Genomic DNA, 23,841 nt, shown 5'->3' on the forward strand with positions numbered 1-23,841 from the left:
GCTGTATATACAGTATGTTAAGAATAAATAAGAATAAATCTTGCAATCTCCTGAAATTATTTACAACTTGCCACAAATTGTTCTAGACAACGTGAGGAAGTAATTACAGTAGGTGTTAAAATTTTGGGATATACAATTAACAGCGTAGAATTCAAATCAATGGATGTTATTCTAAACTTGTATAATGCACTAAATAAGGCCTCATTTTTAATATTTGGGCATTACATTACAGAAAAGATATTGCTACTCTGGAATCCATCCAGAGAAGAGCAACCAGATACCTCCCAGGGCTTAAAGGAATGCTCTACACTGACAGGCTGAAGGAACCAAACCCTTTCATCCTTGAACAAAGAAGACTATTAGGGAGTTCATATGATATTTAAAATCCTCAAGGGCATTGAGGGCATATTGTCAAACCACTACATTTAAAACTGAGAACATGGATGTACTTAATAATACATAAGGACGTACTTATTTTCCCAAAGAGTTTTTGGAGTATGGAAAAAGGCTAATCGACAATATAGTATTACAGTATATATAAAAACAAAAAATGATAGTGGGGTTTCCTTCAAGAAATATCTTGGTAAGATCATTGGATCAACTACCTACTAACTACTATATTGGCTATAAAAGGCAAATGGCCTATTCTCATTCACAGTTGCTCTTATGTTCATTTACCTTGAACTGTTACCATGGTCACCATTTTGTCATCAGTAGCATCACAGATATATTTCCCAGTGTCTGATATCTGGAGGTCTGAAATAACAAGCTGTCTCTTTGTGCCCTGGCTGTCAATCCGAGTCCGATAGTCAGCACTCAGGAGCTTCCCATTGCAGTACCACAGAACTACGGCATTGGGCCGGGACACTTCACACATTAAAACCAGGTCATCTCCTGCTATTAGACTGTGGTGCTCCGGGTTATCAGAGTTGCCCACAATGGATACTGGTGGCTCTAGAGAAGGAGATATTATAATACAGTATGCCACAGATTTTCACATTGTTTACATAATAGTCTTAGAGTATCATAACTATAGCCATTCTCTGAAGGCTTACTTTGAAAAAATGGCTATAAGAAGACAAGAAATGTAAGTTTTAATGTTAGAGAATGCTGAATATTTCCTACCAACTGCATAGGTACATTATGTTTGAAGTGAAAAAAAGTTATTATTGGCCATTCTGCCTTCAGTAATGTCTGACACAGCACATTTTGATGCTGACACAGCAGACAGCTGTGGTAGTATTTCAACGTTGAAATTCTAACTCAGAAAATTACTCCTACAAGTAGTTGCTTCTACTGTTATTGGAGGAGATTAAGGACTTTTTTTAAGCATGTAATTATGTTAAAATGTTTTCCAAATACCAAAGAATATATAATAAATTAAGCTTGAAACTCTGAAGAAGACCTAGGTTATAACAAGGTAAAAATACTTCACCCTTTTTTTTACCTTTCACAATGACATGGAAGACAACATTGTCATCTCGGGCATCACAAAAGTATTCTCCTGAATCTGAAATCTCTGCATTCAGGATGACCAGTGAACGAAAAGCTCCCTCTTCTTCCATGCAGAGTCGGTCATTGTCTGCTATTTTTTCTCCGTCTTTATACCACTTTACACTCCCATTGGCTCGAGAGAGCTCGCACTCTAGAACAATATCATCTGACACCAGGAACTCCTGCTGCATTTTCAGTTCTCCTTTCCTTAATATTTTCACTGATGGCTCTGAATAAGAAATGAAGAAAATTAAATTTCTGGAAAAAATATCAATACTATATATTTCAACGTCTCTAATTTCAAATAAAGAATCAATGTGTTTTTAATTAATCTTTCTGGGATTAACAAAATACATATATTCAAGAGTTTTAACCTTGGTTTCAATTCCTAACAAATCACCAACAAACTGATAAAAGTAGTTTGGAAGCAATTGGTAATTTGCTTCTGATTATTACAATTTTACTTTAAGAATTCATTTGAAATCTGATTCAGACTCTTCATCACTGTAGCAACAAGACTTATTTATGAAATACAGTAGATTAAATGCATAGGGCTTTGAAAACTAAAATTGTAAAATCATCCAAGGCTAACTTTAATTTACAACTGCAAATGAAATTACTGGTAAATGAGAGTGTATATACAGTATCACAAATAGTGGCTACACTTAAATTAAACTCAATATTTTGCAGTCTCACAAGTTTTGATGTTCTGCTTATAAATGAAGCATACTCTTTGGCCAATTGTAACAGAAATAGCTGCTTTATGCTTCATGAAGAACGAAAAAAATAGAAGAAAACCTTGAATGCCTCCACTTCTATCATTAATTGCACATAGACTGCTACTTAATCATTTAAAACAAAATCTGTTTCAGTTGTTAATGTGTGTGGCCAAGAGAACATCAATGTGAATTTCAGAATTCAGGACTGGCTTCTCACAGCATAAGTAATATCTAACAGAACACCTCTTCAGGGAATCACATGATTCCCCCTAAAGTTTACCTTCCAAGATCCTTCATCCAGCTAGCTTAACCTCTCCACTTTGATTAGAGTTGAATTTAGAGAATAAATGTAATTACTGCTTGAAATTGAAAACATTTAAATTTCCAGATATCCCAGGATTTATTAGGGTATTTCTGGTTTTAAAATACATCCAATAAGTACTTATTTGAATTGTACTCTTAAGTAACTTCTCTAAGCAACTTTTAGTTGTTTGCTGCATGTGATTGTTCTTTTTTGTGTAATGGTTAACATGAGAACAGCGCTTCTTTTTCAGTGAATTGTACTAAATAAAATATCTGAAATATCACAAATATATAATTTAATTAGCCTACTTTAATCAATGCTTTACAATAGTGGAACATAAGTTCACTGAGACTGCTATGCAGGTAGCTATGCTATTTACAATGGCATTGGACATTCAACCCCAATGCTTCACAGGCGTATAAAGATATATAATATAATGTCACACATCCTACTCGATGTGTACAAGGTTTTGCTTTCTTTGGGTTGACAACTTCAAAAGGACAAAGAAGTGTTTTCACTAAATTACCAAAGTACATGATTAATCATCTTTTGGTGAACGCAATTTTATCATGTATATAATGTTGCACATCCCACCAGATTTCAAACCTCTACAACATGCACTTTCAGAGAATAATAATTTTCATAATTTCTTATTTACATTTTAACACAACAGTGTATAGAGTTTTTAAGATAAATTGCAGTCTAACATAATTGGCTTTGAAATGCTGCTAAATTTCATGACTTTTCATACAAGAGTTTGGATTTCATGCACATTTCAGAAAGAAGGTAGAAGAAAAAAGAAAAGTCTAAATGATTAAAATGGAGTTTCAGCAACTTTTGTGCTGGGTCCCCTAATAAGAATGGTGGCAATTCAAAATGAAAGCATGAGATTTTAAGAAACTGTTTGCAATTTAGAAAAAGTACTGTATGTGACTATGCTATGGTATTTTGTTCTTTTAACACTTTTGGGCACCGATGAGAGCTGAGAAAATACATTCTATAAACGAATCCATTAATTAATCCATTAATCTTTGTCTCACTACACTTATGAAGGTCTGTCGTAAACTTTTTCCATGCAACATAGACATTTATACATAGATTTTAGATGTATGTCCCTATATTATTATAATACACTGCTCCAGGAAACAACACCCCAGTACTTCGTCATGCTTAGCAGAATGTTTTTCCTCGGACCCTCTTTTAGTTTGTAGCCGCTCTACAATTACACCATGATACCATAGAGCTTTCAAAAACAAAATTTCCCCTTCGTGATGCCCACAGCTCATTACACCTGATTTTTTCATATTGTTAAATACAGTTACATTCTTAATGTTGTTGGGACTAATTTAGCATTTCTGTAAAACGTTTAGTAAATGTATGAAGCACTTTGGCATTTCAGAAAATTTGAATTTTTTGTTAAAACAATTAACGTTAGATTAATACATCAATTATTATTCATTCATTTTAATACTGCAAAGAATTAAAAAAAGTTGTTTAAATGCTAAACTTACCTTTTCATAAATCAAGATGTAATGAAATGTAAGTATTCTCAATTGCAGTTAATGTACAGTATTTTAAAAAATGTTTATGTTTCCTGCTTCTCTGAGTTAAGCTTTTAGCAAAGCAGGGAGTTAAAGTTAAACTGTAGGAAGGGTTGATAAAATCTAATCAAATGATCTGATGAGCTGAAAGCATGTTCTGGTAGATACTACTTTGTGCTGCTCCATATCTCACCATTGATTTTAACTTTGAAGTTCATCACATCTTCCTTGGCATCACAGATATAATTTCCTGCGTCCTCTAGACTGGCAGAGTGTATAATTATTTGACGGAGGACACCATCCTCAATGATACTGATGCCTCTGCTTTCTTCGATCTCCACTCCTTCCTTCTTCCAGCACACCACAGCATTTGAGCGGGAAACCTCACACTCAAGTGTCACTGGCTCCCCAACAAAGCCTTTCATGGTGCCAGCAGCTTTTTGTGGATGCACAAACTTCACAGGAGGTTCTACACATAAAAAGTCACAATTATTAGCTGAATCACAAACTTTAAAACACTCCACAGTTAACTTTAAAATTCTATGACACTAAAAAAACATAAATAAAACACATCTTAAGTTAATGCAAAGTACAGCACATTATTCCTTCATGTACAGTACTTATCACATATTGTAGAATTTATCTCAATAAAAACTCATCATAAGTCCATGTGTATCACAAAGTTGTAAATATATGTATAGTATATGTTGTTTTAGCTTTCACTCAAAAGACAAAAAGGGAAACTTTTATTGAAAGAGGCTGTACATAAAATTCCATCTTATTTTAAAACCCTAGGTGAGCTTTCCCCATTAACTCACATAACTTTATTAGGTATTGGAAAAATACTGGAAATAGAAGGTCAAAATAAAGTACCTGCGATCTTCACAAGAAAAGTTATTGAATCATCAACAGCATCACAAACATATTCAGCAGAGTCTAGGATAGTAGTCTTGGGGATGATGAGTCTCCTGTGGACTCCCTCAGTTTCTATAATCAGGTTGTCGTTCTCTTCTACCTCGAGTCCATCTCGGTACCAGCGTACTATTGCATTAGGTCTGGAAACCTCACAGCTCAACACCAGTCTCTCACATGTGCGATGATTTAATTCCAGGGGAGACTGGCTCGGAGACACTATATGGACCGCAGGTTCTAAAAGGGAGATGCATTTAATAAGTCATCGAGGAGTCAATCCAAATTTTCAGAACACAAATTTAAAAGGTAACTTTTGTAGAAATGTCAATAATGAGATGATCAGAAGTGGCAGAGAAGGTTAATTTAACTACAAAATACTCATTTTTTAATGAAAGAATATAGCAACACTTTGGAAACATCAATTATCTTATCAGTATGATTCAATTCAATTAAATCTTGATGTGAACCAGAGTCTTGTTCAAGGAGATCGAAATGAATATGAGTCAATAACAGGCTGACACTAAAATATGCCAGCTAAAATCAATGAATAGTTTAGCTTTGATTAAGCTACTTTCAATATGAAACATTCTACACATGGAACACATTTTCAGCCAGCAAACCACTTTTTTTAAAATGTCAAGAATAATAAGTTCAAACTTAATCTCATTTTAAATCCACAGACACGTGAAACTAAACAATATTTGGAAATCACAAAGAGTCCATTATCAAGAACATGATATTTATCTCTACAGGCCATTACATACCTGTTACAGTGACCTGAAAGAAAATGGAATCATCTGCAGTATCACAGACATATTCTCCTGTATCCTCAGTGGAACTATTAAGGATAACTAATCTTCTATAAGGCCCTTCAGACTTAAATTTGATATTCTGTGTCTCCTGGAGTTCCTGACCATCTTTGTACCAATGCACTGTGCTATTGGAGCGTGAAAGCTCACAACTTAGGACTATTTCTTCTGAAACATGTCGCTCGAGATGCACATCCTCCCTTGGATGAACTATAGTCACTGGTGGTTCTACAACAGGAATAACATGTGATTAGGAAAAATATATCACAATCAAAAAAAATGTTTGACATGGTATCAAATGCTAAGCCTAAAATAATTGATTTCAAGAAGATAAGAAAACAGATGCAAGGAGTAAGAGTCTTTTGATAATAATTTAAATCAAAATACATTTCACAAAACTTTATGCATTATTTAGATTTTCTCTGAGAGTTACATTTTACTTTTCTTTATTCTAGTAACTAGGTATTGCACTTGTTTTCTGTAAGACTTATGAAAAATAAAGTTTCTGAAACAAGATAAACATACCTCGTACATTAACCTTGAAAATTAGTGCACTGTCTCCTGCACGGCAAGTGTACATGCCAGAGTCTGATAGGTTGGTTGACTGGATTATAAGACGCCTCATGGTTCCATCAGATTGCACAGAAATGTTGTCACTTGGTTTGATTTCAACTCCATCCTTATACCAATGTACATCAACATCAGGTCTTGAGAGTTCACAGTACAGAACAACAGGTTCGGATTCAGCAACACTTTTGTGAAGATCTTCCTCATGGACTTCTATGAACTTGACAGGAGGGGCTGGAGATAAACAGACATAGCTCTACAGTTATTTGTCTAGAAATACTTTGAAGTGCAATCTTTGCTCTATCTAAATGGCGTAAATCATTTTTAATGCATTCATAAACTAGAAGCTGTAAACTAATAAGAATGATTGCTTAAAACACTGTCACCACTGTAGAAGCAAAGGTACATTTTGGTTAATAAAAGCTATGAAATGATTAAATGCTGTTAGCCTAGAAGAAGAGGAGGAAGAGTAAGAGGAAGAGTAAGAAGAAAAGCATGCTTTTTTCTGAAGAGGTTTCCTGTGTTTATCTGTTTTTAGCCTGTGAAAAGTATTAAGATATCTGATGAATGGAATATTGTCAACACGTACTTAGGCAAAAGGTACACACAAGACAAAGAGACATTACGAGCTAGCCTTAGCAAAAAGAAACACATACAGTAATACAGAAACACATCTGTACATACAGAGACAGATATTAGGATAAGGGTTAAATAGCTCAGAAAAGCACAACTGAAGGAATCCATCCTTTGTCCATTTTAAGAGCAGGAGTATTTTGATCAAACAAATGAAATTAGAAATTTGATGAATTTGTTAGCTGTCCTTTGAAGGGAATTAGCGGAAAACAAGGTTCTTCTCGGACGTTTTGCATGTCACCTTTAACATCCACATAAAATTCTCTGACATCATCAGCAGTTTTACAGCTGTACACCCCACAGCGGGAGAACTGAGCTGATTGGATGACCAGTCTCCTCAAGTTGCCCTCTGATTGGATGTCTATGCCACTGTGTGGGAGAAGCTTTGTTCCATCTTTGTACCAGCTGACTTGGGCAGTAGGGTCTGAGAGCTCGCAGTGCAGCACAATTGGACAGCCTGCTTCAATGGACTTGTGCATCTCAGCTTCAGGAAGAGCTGTGAACTTCACTGGTGGAGCTTTGGGTATTTTCATTTGTTTAAAGAAAAAAGATTTAAGAAATGGTTTCACATCATCATCTGTATATCATTTACAGAATACAAACAATATAAATTTGTTTTCTTTAGGGCAATATAATTTGATCGTATTTAAGTTAAAACCAACAATTGTGAAGATGGATTAGAATATTGCATTTGAGGTTTGTGTTGGTGAGTTGCAGACATAGACACTAAAAGACATACTCTAACAGAGTGAAGGTTTTCAATTTTTTGTTAATTTCTCAGTTTATACAGTATATATAGCATTCATCGTGCTTACTTCATTTTAAAAGATTGCTTTGTGAATGGTAATGCATTATTTGGTTACCCAAGAGACTGCTGCCCTAGGGATGTTTAAGATATGCATTTCCTGTTACAAATTACACAATTTTAAAAACACAATTTTATCATAATTTAATTCTTAATATGTGTGCTGATGCCTTCAATACTGATCCTTCTCATAATTATTTCATTCAAATGTAAAGAGCTGTTTTTGCCATGCATTTTCAAGGGCTTTAGGGACTGCAAGTTCAAACAATAAGAATATTTGAGTCTGTAGTGATAATGGAAGAGATTATTATTATGATGCTTCTTCTAAATTATCTCACAAAGCATATTTCATTATTTGTTACAATTCAAGGTTGATGGAAAAATAAGGTGTTTTAGTGGATGAAGCAATACCCAATAACTCACAGAAGTATTTAGTAGTTTGGATGGAAATTATCTTTAAAATCACCTTCAACATCCACCTTGAATTTGATAACATCTTCAACAGCATCACAGCTGTAAACCCCAGAGTGGGCCAGATCTGCTGATTGGATAATCATTCTCCTTGTGGTGCCCTCTGATTGGATGTTTATGCCACTCTGTGGGAGTAGCTTTGTTCCATCCTTGTACCAGCAAACCTGGGCAGTGGGGTCTGACACCTCACAGTGCAGCACAATGGGGCAGCCTGCTTCAGTGGACTTATCCCTCTCAGACTCAGGAAGAGTTGTAAACCTCACTGGTGGAGCTACAGGTGTTTATTTTTTAAAAAGAAAAACATTTCAATGTGTTTAATCTCTTGGATTTTAAACTATTTCAAGTTTAAACCTTTGTAGATAGCACTTAGTGCATTTTTTGTAGCTGATTTAATTACTAAAAGCAAAAACATATACTTTAAAAGCATTATGTGTTTCATACTTAAAAGTTTGTATTATATATATGTATATTGTTAGTGCAAACTGTATCAACCTAAAGCAAAGTAACTCAGCATAGAAATATTATAAACAGTTATTTTTTAAAAAAGAATGTAACTAAGTATAAAGAAGGTTCTTGTATCTTACTATTTTTTTAAATATCAAACAAAGAGATAGTGAAATATAATTCTTCCTACAGTAAGCAGTTATACTGACTTTTTACAGTTGGTAAAAATCTCAGTATATTTTAACATATGAAATAACCCACACCTTAATCAATTTAGTCATTAATCCTACATTACAGGATTAAATAACTTAATGTTCATTTATATTATTGGTGGAGCGTAAAAGAATACCTATCCAAAATGATTTCCTGTGTAGAATACAATATTGTTTTTGAGACTGGCTTCTTTTCGTTTTTTATTTAGTTTTTGAAGGAGGTGACAAGAAATGCAAGAGCTATTCATGTTCTAAGTTTGTTTGTTACAGCTGAAAATGCCTCCTTTAACAATTGAAATAGGATGAATGGAGTTTTATGCGTATATTGTATAATTAGCTCAACTATTGGTGCCCTTTGGAACAAGCATCCACTTTCACACATCTTCTGGAGTTCTGAGGAGTTATGATGCAATTTATAATCAAGAGTTGTTTCTATTTAGAGATTCACCATCTCTAATGGGAAGAGACTGGTGTTATGTTTAAGGTGTTAGTATTTTTGCACCTATGCAGTTTTCACTGATCAAATGTTACTATTCAAGACTGAACAGTATCTGGATAATGTATTTAGTATCACACAGAATTTGTTAGTGGCTAAGATTTTAAAAAGTATTTTGAAAATCACCTTTAACATCCACATTAAAATGTATGACATCATCAATGGAATTACAGCTGTACACCCCAGAGTGGGCCATCTCTGCTGACTGAACGATCAATTTCCTCATGCAGCCCTCTGATTGGATGTCTATGCCATCCTGTGGGTGAAGCTCTGATCCATCCTTGTACCAGCAGACCTGGGCAGTAGGGTCTGAGATTTCACAATACAATGTAACAGGGCAGCCTGCTTCAATGGACTTGTTCCTCTCAACTCCATCAAGATCTCTGAACCTCACTGGTGGAGCTATGGGTATAGTAAAAGAAATATGTTGCAGGGCAATTAATGGTAAGCTACCGTATATCAATTTGAAGAAAACATTTACTGTATATCGCAAGAGCTTATTTTAAAATAAAGTAAGCAAAATACTATTAGTATGGTGTAATAAAGTTTTTTAGGTTCATTTACATAAAATGAAACTTGTTTCACATTACTATCTGTTATTTAGGAAAGCATTGCAAACTTCCTTTAAAACATGAGATCTTAAGGAGGATTAATCATTTGAATAGAATTCTATACTTAATGTCTATATACAGTAAAAGACTTAAAATGCTGTACATATCTCTGGCCATATTGTACTGTATATTACATTTAATGACTAACATTAAGCAGAACTATGTTAAAGAACATTACAATTTCATATTAGAAAATCTTGTTAGTAATTTGGACATACATTATAGTATGCTACAAATCACCTTTAACATCCACTGTGAATTTCATGACATCATCAACAGTGCTGCAGCTGTACACCCCAGAATGTGATAGGCTTGCTGATTGGATGACCAGTCTCCTCACACTGCTCTCTGATTGGATTTCTATGCCACTCTGTGGGAGGAGCTTTGTTCCATCTTTGTACCAGCAGACCTGGGCAGTGAGGTCTGAAACCTCACAGTGCAGCACAATGGGGCAGCCTGCTTCAGTGGACTTATTCCTCTCAGACTCAGGAAGAGCTGTGAACCTCACTGGTGGAGCTACAGAAGTTGTAATTAATTTGAAGAAAAACAATATCAATTTATTGCCTTGGAAACAGCTATGGATTTTTCTAACATCTATAGCAAAATTTGATAAAGCCAGTAATTAATTTACAAAATGGCAAATTGATCTGAATTGTAAAGAAACATTGTATCTGGAAAAAATATAATTTTGCAGCAGATTAAGGTTTTGTGATTTCATTTCTGAAACCAAGTATCAGGATTTTAAAACTGTAAATCTGATGCTAAGCCTTAAAGATGAAGTGATGCCGACTTAAAAGTCCTTAAACTATTTTAGATATGTTCATGTTTCAATGAGCACAGTCTATCTCTAGGTTAAATTACTTATGTTTTTTAATTAAAAATATGCGTTAAATCACCTTTAACTTTCACCGTGAATTTTATGACATCATCAACAGAGTCACAGCTGTACACCCCGGAGTGGGCCAGCTCTGCTGATTGGATAATCATTCTCCTTGTGGTGCCCTCTGATTGGATGTCTATGCCACTCTGTGGGAGGAGCTTTGTTCCATCCTTGTACCAGCAGACCTGGGCAGTGGGGTCTGAAACCTCACAGCGCAGCACAATGGGGCAGCCTGCTTCAGTGGACGTATTCCTCTCAGATTCTGGAAGAGCTGTGAACCTTACTGGTGGAGCTAAGGGTGTTTAAATTCATATTCAAGAAAAAATATATAAATGACTATCTTGGAAATAGATGAAGATATTATATTTACAGCAGTTGTTTTGTGCAACATGTAAAATTTGTATTTCTTTCTTTTTAGTCTTTTCTGTGCAATTAGCCTTTGCATGTTTCCTTTCAGCCCTCACACTGATGAAGGTTTTCATATAGTCAGGGCTTAATTTATGATGAAAAATTTAATATCAAGTGCCTAAAAAGGGGGTTCCCAATACTGGTCCTTGGGGGCCTCTTTTTCTATAGGTTTTTTGGATCTCTTTAAAGCACCAGCAGCAGGAGAACTGGGAGAAGCTGTTGAACTGGTTAAATTAAGCCAATGATGAGCTGATTCAGGTTAAAGCCCACCTGGACTGGAGGCCTGTAGAGATACTGGCCCACCAGGATTATGGCTAAGGAACACTGTCCTAAAATATTCAAATTTCCTTCTGGCAACACTTCAAAATAGCTAAGTTCTTAACTTTATTACAAATAAAATGCTCATACTAGTAAAATATAGAGCTGGGTTCTGGCCCATGCTACATTTCTAGTAACCCTCCCATTTGATCACAACATCTGATATACAGTATGGGTGTACACAGTACTATTCTGTTCTTGCTCCTGTTTCTCTTTCAGTTTTTTGTAATCCTTTACTGTCTATCAATGTACTTCATATATTTGTCTTGAAATTATGGCTTAACAGCACATCACAAGATTTGGATTAAAGAACAAAATATTTCATATTTGTGATCTTGCGATTTTTGTGTTGGATTAGGATATAGTGATTTCTGGTTTTGTAATTACCAAACAACATTATTTTAAGATAATAATGAAATTTAATTGTTAGTGTATGAAAATGCATTATCTATAATTTACAATAACTTAATAAATTATATAACCATAATAAACTTGATTTTATATATGTTATATACTTCATTCATACAGTATATATGGTGCATTATCCCAAGGATTTGTACAATACCACATTCCAACAAAAGAGATAGGTTCACCCTAAAGAAGTGAGATAATCATCTTTGGACTGTCCTGTCTTATTTTTTCCACCATATTATATAACATTTAATAATAAATTAAACATATAAAATAAAATTCAAATCACCTTTAACATCCACCTTGAATTTCATGACATCATCAACAGCGTCACAGCTGTACACCCCAGAGTGGGCCAGCTCTGCTGATTGGATTATCATTCGTCTTGTGGTGCCCTCTGATTGGATGTCTATGCTACTCTGTGGAAGGAGCTTTGTTCCATCCTTGTACCAGCAGACCTGGGCAGTGGGGTCTGAAACCTCACAATGCAGCACAATGGGGCAGCCTGCTTCAATGGACTTACTCCTCTCAGAATCTGGAAGAGCTGTGAATCTCACTGGTGGAGCTAAAGGTGTTTCAGTTCATTAAAAAAAAAGCAAAATCAATTATCTTCCTGGGAAATAAAAATTCTTACAGCATTTATAGCAAAACCTGATACAGCCCATACTTGAGTTAAAAATGAGAAACTTAATACAATATGTCTGAAAGATTCATATTCTGGGATTGCTCAGAAATTTCTAAGTTCTGCTCTTCATACAGTGTATCTGCCGTACAATTTTAGATTTTATCTCTGGATATACTACTTCAACCAAATTGATTTCTTATCAGTAATGACTCTTTTCCCCCTCTTATGTTGTTACAAAGGAAAATACTGCAGCAATCAAAATGTACTAAAATTCTGGGTATCTGTAAATACAGTATTGCAACAGGACAGAAATTAGCCAAATGTGACAGTTACAGCTATGCTAAATCATGCTCTTGATACCTCAGAAAAGGCTTGGAATCACACCCATTCTACCCATTTGTAATTTTACACTGAAATGACCATCCTGTCTTTTCTCTATTATAAATACAAAAGCACTGATATACCATTGTACATAGCCTTAGCTTTTTGTTGTTTTTTTAAGAATGAGTGATTTCTTCTTCTGATGAAACCAAGTAACACTGGTTAAAGGAAGTCCATACAGTATGTGTAGACATGGTTAGATTCAGTTAGATCCTAATAAATGTGAGATAGAGAAGAGATATGTGAAGTGTACTAGGCGTAGCTTGCCCGGCTGACAGCAGGTGAGGGCAGACCCTCCCTCTGTATTGTGAGGGTTGAGCCAGGGAGTTGCTGCATGGGTGCAGATGGGTAGGGGGAGGGGTATAAGAGAGATCCCACATACCCAGGTGCAAGACTTATATAGGCATGTGAGCAGAAGTGTGCGTGATTAGGATCTTCCTTTTCTCTGAAAGCCACGAGTCAGCAAACAGGTGGCAGCACTAGCGTCTAGCAGCAATAGCAGGACTAGCAAGCTTGGTAAACATGGGGAACCATCTGCTAGGAGACATGAATTCCTGCAGGCTCTGAATTGCGACGGAAAGCATTGTGGAAGAGAGTGGTACAGAGTGGTACACAACATAGCAATAGGACACCATGTTCAAACTACTGTATGTGATACAGAAGCGGAATAGGAATCACTTGCTGATGCAAGTAAGTGAGGAAGATGTTGTTTTCTCGGTCTCTCATTTTCCAGCCGTGTTGTATGAGCACGTTAATGACATTGTCATCATTGTGTTTGTAATGGTTGCCATGATGAGTTGCTGAGCATGGAGGGAGGTAAGAACAAAGCCACCAGGTATCAGTTACAGTAGCTGCACTAGACAGTTTGAGATCCAAAATCTATGGGTGTAATAGAAAACACTGGTGACTGGAAGAGAAGTGTGGCATAGAAGAAGGAAAGTGCTACTGGTTAGCATGTTGCTGTGCAACCTAGTTTGAGATTGGAACTCTGTTGTGGTAGTGGAAAGCGATAGTGACCGGAAGAGCTGCTATTCCAGAAAAGTATCCTGATGCAAAATCTGGCTACCCCAGAAGAGTAGCCTGATGCAGAATGTAATACGGAACAAGAACCTGAAACAACACAGAGCTGTTGTATGCTGTGTTTAGCTAGATACAAATTAATTTAATCCTGAATCCCCAAAATGTAAGAATAGAGCTATATATGTGACTAGAGGCATAAGGGGAAAAAGAGCTGAAGGCCCACACTGACCAGTTGGACACCAGCAAAAAGGAATGGAGAAATTGCCTAGCTAGGGACAGTATGGGCATGAACGTGGAAGCCCCAGTCTGATGCACACTGGCTCCATGCACACTTGCTCGCGGGGCAGAGTAGGAGTCAGTGACCAGGGGCTCCTGCAGTGGACAGTGAAAAGAAGGACTGGGGAGAGTGGAAGAAACAAAATGGCATACATATGCTGGAGCCATAGGTTTGGTGAGTTGGATATTTGACCAGAACCGGAGAAAGAAGTGGGGAGGGAGGAGAATGGAACAGGCAAATAAGAAAGAGAAAAAGGGAGGAAATTGTTGTGCAGGTAGCTGCTGCAGCTCCTCTAAGATTCTGGAGGCTTGCTGAAATCAGGGGACCTGAAAGAATAATGCAGACACTATGATCAGTGTAGAGGTACTGTCTTTGTGGTGAAGCACTGGAGCTGAAGAGGCGATAGCGACTCCAGTTCTGAATGAGTGCAATGAAAGTAATTTTGCCAAATGCAAAACACATCTATCTGCAACAGAGTGAGACACAGAGTGTTGTGTGGATGTGCACTACTGTATATGAGAGATGTGCTACAGGAAGGCCTGGATGCAAGACTTACTGTATATATGCAGGCGAGCAGAAGTGTGTGGGATTAGGATCTAGCCTTCCTCCTGAATTTATTATAACTTGGTAATAATTTCATAAATGGAATTTATGGAATGCAAATTGAAAGCATATAACCTGCCTTACTGTAATATATTTTTATATAGTACATCTATAGACTATTTTAAGGTTATTATAAATATTATTTTGTATTTAAGATAATTAAATTATGGACTAGGATTTTCCATAATTCTGTATATTATAGAGATCAGGTTTTATCACTCTAATAAGAAAACATTAATATTCTCTTGAAAGATCCCAAAACAAATAGCAATGGATTGTTCATTTAATTTTTTTTTCAGGAGATTACTTTCAAGACTTTCTTTTTTCTCATATGAGATCTACATAGGGGAAAGATTAAAGTGCTCTTCAGTATCAAGGTTTTGAAAGCATAATCAATTACCACAATATGTAACAAAGTTTAGGGATCATTTCTCACCAGTTACATTTCATGTGAAAAACTAATATTGAGTAGAACAGTTCAGGCATTTTGATAAAAATAATAGCACTTAAATTGTGTATTGTACTATTTAACAAATTATAATTTAAATCACCTTTGACATCCACCTTGAATTTCATGACATCATCAACAGAGTCACAGCTGTACACCCCAGAGTGGGCGAGCTCTGCTGATTGGATAATCATTCTCCTTGTGGTGCCCTCTGATTGGATGTCTATGCCACTCTGTGGGAGGAGCTTTGTTCCATCTTTGTACCAGCAGACCTGGGCAGTGAGGTCTGAAACCTCACAGTGCAGCACAATGGGGCAGCCTGCTTCAGTGGACTTATTCCTCTCAGACTCAGGAAGAGCTGTGAACCTCACTGGTGGAGCTACAGAAGTTGTAATTAATTTGAAGAAAAACAATATCAATTCATTGCCTTGGAAACAGCTATGGATTTTTCTAACATCTTTAGCAAAATTTGATAAAGCCAGAAATTAATTTACAAAATGGCAAATTGATCTGAATTGTAAAGAAACATTGTACAGTATCTGGAAAAAATAATTTTACAGTGGATTTAGGTTTTGTGATTTCATTTCTGAAACCAAGTATCAGGATTTTAATAAAACTATAAATCTGATGCCAAGCCTTAAAGATGAAGTGTTGCCGACTTAAAGCCCGTAAACTATTTTAGATATGTTCATGTTTCAATGAGCACAGTCTATCTCTCGGTTAAATTACTAATGTTTTTTATTTAAAAATCTGCGTTAAATCACCTTTAACTTTCACCGTGAATTTTATGACATCATCAACAGCGTCACAGCTGTACACCCCAGAGTGGGCAAGCTCTGCTGATTGGATAATCATTCTCCTTGTGGTGCCCTCTGATTGGATGTCTATGCCACTCTGTGGGAGGAGCTTTGTTCCATCCTTGTACCAGCAGACCTGGGCAGTGGGGTCTGATACCTCACAGTGCAGCACAATGGGGCAGCCTGCTTCAGTGGACCTATTCCTCTCAGACTCTGGAAGAGCTGTGAATCTCACTGGTGGAGCTACGGGTGTTTAAATTCATTTGATAAAAAACAAAGTGAGTGCATTGTCTTGGAAATTACTGATGATATTACAGCATTTATACCAAACTTTGATCCAAACAAATTATTAATAAAGTTAAATGATTTCAGGTGTAAATATTGCTACCTGTACATGTATATTCTAGGACAGGCTGGTCCAATCCAGGTGCTACAGAGCTGTTCTGATCACACCTTTTCTAGTTTTCATAAATGAACCAATTCCAGAAGTTGACAAATTAGTAAAATTAAGACAAAACGGGATGATTTAGTTTGTTAAGAACTGAGATGGAATTAATCCAGCAGAGACACTTGCCCTTCTATACAAGGTTTAGAAACCTCTATTCTACATGATTGTATGTCATAATTTCTCAGCTTTTTCAAGGTTGAATATGATTTTTGAGATGAAAACAATTCACAGTGCTTTAAATAAATTGTATATATTTAATATATAATTACATATTTCATATTGATATTTGTTATATATAAAACCTTAAAGAAGACGTCTAACTGACTGAATTCTCTGATGTTGATGTGTTATTGTTAAGGTGATAGTATTTATCATACATATGTGATGTTAAATTAATTGGTAATTATATTTAAATCACCTTTAACATCCACCATGTATTGTATGACATCATCAACAGCGTCACAGCTGTACAACCCAGAGTGGGCAAGCTCTGCTGATTGGATAATTATTCTCCTTGTGGTGTCCTCTGATTGGATGTCTATGCCACTCTGTGGGAGAAGCTTTGTTCCATCCTTGTACCAGCAGACCTGGGCAGTGGGGTCTGAAACCTCACAGTGCAGCACAATGGGGCAGCCTGCTTCAGTGGACCTATTCCTCTCAGACTCAGGAAGAGCTGTGATCATTGGTGGAGCTACAGGTGTTTTAATTAATTTAAAGAAAGAATGATATTATCACTTTAAATGGTATTGCTGTATTGGAGCACATCACCAGCACCCATTTTTCCATCTCACAACAAAGAGGTAAAGAAATCATTGCAAAATCTAGCTTAGTGTAAACCACTATCTTTGTCCACCCAAAGGCTCACTGTCAACTGGGCTGGATAACATTACTATCCAACTATGTAGAGACCAAATGAAATATACAGTATACTGTATGTTCATTCAGAATGTCAAAATCCCTTCATGATCAATAGAATATCCTTCTCTCAAATAATACTCTATACTTCAACATCCTTTCTCTTTTTTACTCCAGTATATTCCCAATTACTTGTCATTAAAAGCAGCTTTTTCACAGTACAAGTTTTAGCATATTCACTAGATTTACAGTAGATTGCATGAAAGACACACAGCACTAATATAAAATCCAATATTACTAAAAATAAACATAAGTCACCTTTAATGTCCATTTTGAAATGGATGGCATCATTATCTGTTTCACATCTGTATACCCCAGAGTGGTGCAAATCAGCTGATTGGATGACCAGTCTCCTCACGTTGCCCTCTGATTGGATGTCTATGCCACTGTGTGGGAGTTTTACTCCATCTTTGTACCAGCAGACCTGGGCATTGGGGTCTGAGAGCTCGCACTGCAGTGCAATAGGGCAGCCTGCTTCAATGGATTTGATCCTCTCAGCCTCAGGTAGAGCTCTGAATCTCACTGGTGGAGCTACAGGTGTTTTGATTTGTTAGTTTAAGATACCAGCACCTTATACAACTTGTATTTTTTCTGACATGTGTCACTGGATCATAGTTTCATTATCTTCATTTTAACTTTAAGGGTAACAAAGATATCTATTAAGAAAGAGTGAACAAATCACTATCATAAGAGATTTTCTTACAGCGTGATGAAATTCGAATGCCTTGTCTGAGAGATAGCTGTCTATTCTTTTAATTTATCATAAACATTTATACATCTTTATAATTAAGAGCTCATATCCATCATTAAGTTAGTAATCCTGATGGGAATCAAATCATTGCAGTCTGGGTTCAACTCACCTTTAACTTCCACATGAAATCTCATGACATCATCAATGGCATCACAACTATAAACTCCAGAATGGGTGAACTCCGCTGATTGGATCACAAGCCGCCTCATGGTTCCTTCTGATTGTATGTGCAGACCTTCTATTGTGTGTAGTTCTACTCCATCTTTGTACCAGTGAACCATAGCAGTAGGGTCTGAAAGCTCACAGTAAAGCACAAGTGGGCTGCCTGCTTCAACAGTTTTTTTGCAATCCATCTCTGGGAGGGGTAAAAATTTCACCTGTGGAGCTGAAATATCAAAAATATAATTTATTTTCTAACATACATATCTGTGGCAAAACAAATCTGAGATGTTTATACAGTTCATTGTACTCTAGCACTTTTCCTAATTATTTTTTCTCAAGATATTACTTTCCTGTTTCTTTTGCATGTAAAAAAATAAAATGGAATAGTAAGTAAAATAAAATCTTTTTAGTGTGCTATTGGTGTTTTACACACCCACTTCTGGTCTAAAGCCAATGCAGAAAAAACCTACTGTACCTTGAATGTAGAGTGCTGCTGAATCTCTCACGCCATAGGCAATGAAAGTGATCTCAGTCCGGTTGTCAGTGTTCTGAGCACACCTGATGCACAGGGAATGGTGTGTGCGAGACTGATGCATGGAGAACCTTTCACCCTCTTGGATTTGAGTGCCATTCAAAAACCAGGTCCCAACCACACAGGCTGAAAGCTCAATGGAAAACTCTGCATCCTGGCCCTCCATTACTAATGCATCCTGTAGTGGGGTTTGTATTCGAGCCACAGGGACTGTGGGTAGATCATTCATTAGAAACTTCATTAATTACCATATTCGTTCAGCTACTGGAAAATTATGGAAAACATAAATATATTCAGCAGATCTACCCTGTCGTCTGATCTCAGACTTTTCTTCATTCTTCATCTATTGCATGTTTTTTTAATTGCACATCTACAACAAATCTATATTGTTTTCTGTATTTTTAGTTGTACTTCATTGCAAGAACATAACATTTACTGTATAAGTGAGATAAGGTTAATCTTTGGGTGTCTTATGGTGTATTTTCCAGTACATGAAAGATAACAAAGAAAAACATTTTACAGCATTTTAGATTCCAGATGCAGGGACACTGCTCATCAGTTTGTCTGCAGGAGTTACCTATAACATATCAGACAAATGTTCTTCAATACTACAGCTATGTAGGAGGTACAGAGGTTTACTTTCATGGAATGTTGGATAGGAATAGTATGCTTAGTGCTACTAAAGGTTTGTAAATAGGGTTAGTCAGTGCTTGTTGCACTTCAAGCTCTGATACTCAGCAAGTCTTTATGAATATTTTTCTACAGATTTCACTTATTAGACCCACAAGTCCAGAGTCAAATTTCATCAAAGGGCTTACCAAGATGGACAGATCCTGGGAACTCCACATGGCCACTCCTACCGTATTTGTTGACGCTGCAAATACGGAATCGATAGTCTGCCTCACAGGGTACACTGTCCCCCAGGATCTCTACTGCAGTGGCTGAATCTGTGGTGAGACACTGCAGCCATTCTGGAGAGCTCAGCTCCTGCCTCTCCAGCACATAGCCAGAGGGGGGGTTCTTGCGCGAGTCATGAGCTGAAACCCAGGAGAGGAGTGCTGCGTTGGCACGCTCTGTATTCATCTGTACACCCACAGGGGAGCTGGGAGGGCTGTGTCGGGCAGCTGAAGGAAGGAAGAACTTGTGTGTATTACGCACAAAACATTCTTTACATATTATATTGAACACTCTTGTTCTATAAATTAAAATACTGAATCATGGTGAAATCAATTTTTTTTCTGGTATTATCAAATACTGATTATGTTCAACAACCTCAATTATCTTCATTTTCTTTTAAATTTAAATCACAGGGACTTTTCATTTGATTTCGATTTTCAGCAGATACACATATTTCACATATATTTCAGGCAGATACAGTACACATTTAGACCAAAAAGTGATATCTGTAGTTATTGTATGTAACTTTAATTTCTGCTATATGAATTACATTGTTTTCTTAAGCACAACTTAATGTGAAGTCATTTGAAGACTAATATTTGTATCTTATTGTGATAAAAACTCCATTTTTCATATCAAACCTCGGTTACAGACAAATAAAAAATAAAAACATCAGTGTTTTTCTTTATTTTTCTGTAACAAATCTGATGGGTTGTTGCTGCCATGCAAATAATTGGACTCATAAACACCCATCAGACCGCCTGCTACTATTGAGAATGAAATTATTATTAATTACTAACCTCTGACCCTAAGTTGTGATGACGTCTTGGATCTCCCAACTAAAAAAGTGACAACTCCAGAATCTTCGGGAGATGCATTAACAAAGACAAGTATGTGAGTTTTGCCAAAAGACTTTATGATGGTCTTGTGGGTTTCTCGGAGCTCTATGCCATCTTTGTACCAGTGAATGTCCATTTCTTCCTCTTCAACCTCTACACAGAATGCAGCATTCTCTTCTTCCAATACATCCACTTTTCGGGGTAGTTTACGTACAATGGTGCCTGTAGAAAGCAAGGAACATTTTGAAGAAAGAATGCAATGGTTGATCTTAAGCTTGAATTGAGTTTTTCACAATAACTAATTTTGGTCTATCTCAGACTGAAAATAATATAATATTGTTTAAGTTTAAGGTGACCGATGATCATCTGTTGGATTTTAGTTTGTGACACTTGGCAGAGTAAACACTTCTAGCTTCAAAGCTGAAAGGATGTTTGCTAAGGTCTGGGGGGTCCTTTCAGCAAAAACAATTGAAAACTGTACTTGAGTATACCTAGGTAAGTTGTGGGTTAATGATTTTCAAGCAGCAGTATAGAAATACACAATATAAAATCACATTAAGATCACAGAGACAAGGAAGAAGAGGAAGAAAGAAGAAGCAGGGAACAAGGAGAGGAGAGACAAGATTCAGGAGGAGTTGTAGTTTGTGTCAGATGAGAGCCCCTACTTGGTAATCATCCAAACCCAACCTGACTGGAGCTAAGGATCTGAACCTTGCTAGAGAGAGCATACTATTCTGTTTATTTAGGAAACTTGGGTAAAACTGGGTAAAATATACAGTACCTCAATTTGAAATGTCTTTCCTGCTTTGGGTTCACTTTTATGGATAGGGATATAGGCTCCCATTTATTTTGTGGCATCCAGGGTGCAGAGAGAGATTTAACTGCAGGTTGCACTGTATTTAGTTAGAAAGCAGCTTTAATGCGTAGTAGCAATCTGGGGTTTTTCTGGGTGACCTGAATGTTAGGCCTCTGAAATGCCTTGTTTGTAAATACTGTACATAGAGTAACTTCTGTGTTGTATGTTTTGTTGTGTGTGATGAAGCTTGTGTCTTGTCATTGTAATAAATATTCATTTTTTTAAGTGTGCTGGGATTATTACTCATTTTAACAAAGCTTCTCCAGAGAACAAAGAATCCACATGCCTTTAATTATACCAACTACTCACGTATATTCTAAAGAAATTACTTACAAGTTGTGGTTTCTTAATAATTATTTCAAGTATTGACACTTATTGACTAAGTCGGTCAGATAATAATAATAATTGCTTACACTTATATAGCGCTTTTCTGGACACTCCACTCAAAGCGCTTTACAGGTAATGGGGACTCCCCTCCACCACCACCAATGTGCAGCATCCACCTGGATGATGCGACGACAGCCATAGTGCGCCAGAATGCTCACCACACATCAGTTATCAGTCGGGAGGAGAGCAGAGTAATGTAGCCAATTCATAGATAGGGATTATTAGGAGGCCATGATTGGTAAAGGCCAATGGGGAAATTTGGCCAGGACGCCAGGGTTACACCCCTACTCTTTTCGAGAAACGCCCCGGGAATTTATAATGACCACAGACCTCGGTTTTACGTCTCATCAGAAGGAAGGCGTCTGTTTACAGTATAGTGTCCCCGTCACTATACTGGGGCATTAGGACCCACATGGACCACAGGGTGTGCACCCCCTGCTGGCCCCACTAACACCTCTTCCAGCAGCAACCTTAGTTTTTCCCAGGAGGTCTCCCATCCAGGTACTGACCAGGATCACACCTGCTTAGCTTCAGTGGGTTGCCAGTTGTGAGTTGCAGGGTTATATGGCTGCAGATCCCAATTTTTACCATTTTGGTATCCCCCAATTTCTAACAATATAATAAACTTTATTTTATATAGGGCCTTTAAAGGTAGCTTCTCAAAGCGCTTTACAGATTGACAACAACAATAAAAAATACACAAGATATGCAAATTACACAATAAGTGGACATAGAAGATGGAGAAACTGCATACAGTAGGAGAGAGGGGTAAAGAACAGAACCAAATAAGTAAAGCGTTTTCGAAAGAAGAAGTTTTGAGTGTGGATCTGAAGGAGTTAAGAGAAGGCGACTCTCTGATATCCTTGGGGATAGAGTTCCAGAATTGTTACAGTGTTGTTACAGTCCCAGTGCAGGGTTTTCTGATCCGCTCCAGGTTCATTAACAACCTTGGTGATGAAATGCCTGGAGAAGCTGGTGTTGTCACACACCAACTCCTCCATCACAGAGTCCCTGGACCCCTTGCAGTTCACCTACCAGAACAACAGATCAGTGGATGATGCTGTCTTCCTAGCTGTCCATACAGCCTTGGAACACCTGGACACTAAGAACTCATATGTGATAATGCTGTTTGTGGACTACAGTTCAGCATTCAATTCCACCATACCCAGCCAATTGGTGACAAAGCTCAGGGGACTAGGACTGTGCAACTCTGTCTGCAACTGGTTGCTGGACTTCCTAATTGAGAGACCACAGGTGGTGCAGATAGGTGATAAAACATCAACACCACTCACCCTGAGCACTGGCACCCCACAAGGCAGCTGTCTGAATCCAAAGTTGTACTCTATTCACTCATGACTGCACAGCAAGACACAGCAACCACCACATCATTAAATTTGCAGATGACACCACTATTATAGGCCTTATCAGTGATGATGACGAGTCCACTTACTGGGATGAAGTTGTACAGCTGCGGAGGTGGCGTCATAGCACTAACATGGACTTCAAAGTGAATAAAAAAGAGCTAATTGTGGAATTTTTGAGACACAGGCCGCACACTCACAGCCCACTCAGTATTGATGGAATGGAAGTGGAAACAGTCATCAGCTTTAGGATTTTGGGAATTAACATTTCTAATGATCTAACCTGGACAGTGAACATGGACTCTATCTTGAAGTCCAGCCCTATCCAAGTCCTAAACTCGCCAGCTGATCCTGTTTGGCCAGGAACAAATATTAGACCAGTGATATTTAATGGCCCTGACACAGTGCCAATCAGTAACTAGTTCTCTCCTTATAAAACCTTGGCAGTCTTCCAGTCTTTTACTCAAGAGTGCAGTTTAACTGATGTGTTTTCTCACCTTGAGACTT

General features: G+C 37.1%; 1 protein-coding gene across 8 annotated transcripts in view; it reads right to left on the bottom strand.

Moving 5' to 3' along the window:
• Positions 1 to 23,841, bottom strand: part of obsl1a (obscurin like cytoskeletal adaptor 1a) — a 73,840-nt gene that overhangs the window by 22,607 nt on the left and 27,392 nt on the right. For 4 of the 8 annotated variants that reach the window (XM_069197141.1, XM_069197145.1, XM_069197139.1 and 1 more), the window contains 20 exons: positions 20,692 to 20,952; positions 19,813 to 20,118; positions 18,938 to 19,204; positions 18,410 to 18,685; positions 17,808 to 18,080; positions 17,053 to 17,325; positions 16,154 to 16,429; positions 15,493 to 15,768; positions 12,325 to 12,600; positions 10,915 to 11,190; positions 10,259 to 10,534; positions 9,534 to 9,809; positions 8,251 to 8,526; positions 7,221 to 7,496; positions 6,305 to 6,580; positions 5,735 to 6,007; positions 4,932 to 5,207; positions 4,252 to 4,527; positions 1,448 to 1,723; positions 679 to 954 (listed from right to left, as the gene is read on the bottom strand). In XM_069197141.1, the coding sequence (XP_069053242.1) occupies positions 679 to 954; positions 1,448 to 1,723; positions 4,252 to 4,527; positions 4,932 to 5,207; positions 5,735 to 6,007; positions 6,305 to 6,580; positions 7,221 to 7,496; positions 8,251 to 8,526; positions 9,534 to 9,809; positions 10,259 to 10,534; positions 10,915 to 11,190; positions 12,325 to 12,600; positions 15,493 to 15,768; positions 16,154 to 16,429; positions 17,053 to 17,325; positions 17,808 to 18,080; positions 18,410 to 18,685; positions 18,938 to 19,204; positions 19,813 to 20,118; positions 20,692 to 20,952 (5,517 nt within the window). The remainder of the gene's footprint in view (positions 1 to 678; positions 955 to 1,447; positions 1,724 to 4,251; positions 4,528 to 4,931; positions 5,208 to 5,734; positions 6,008 to 6,304; positions 6,581 to 7,220; positions 7,497 to 8,250; positions 8,527 to 9,533; positions 9,810 to 10,258; positions 10,535 to 10,914; positions 11,191 to 12,324; positions 12,601 to 15,492; positions 15,769 to 16,153; positions 16,430 to 17,052; positions 17,326 to 17,807; positions 18,081 to 18,409; positions 18,686 to 18,937; positions 19,205 to 19,812; positions 20,119 to 20,691; positions 20,953 to 23,841) is intronic. The other 4 variants (XM_069197143.1, XM_069197144.1, XM_069197147.1 and 1 more) reach the window with 4 other exon arrangements.

The sequence above is a fragment of the Lepisosteus oculatus genome, chromosome 12, assembly GCF_040954835.1.
Source record: "Lepisosteus oculatus isolate fLepOcu1 chromosome 12, fLepOcu1.hap2, whole genome shotgun sequence".
NCBI lineage: Eukaryota > Metazoa > Chordata > Actinopteri > Semionotiformes > Lepisosteidae > Lepisosteus > Lepisosteus oculatus.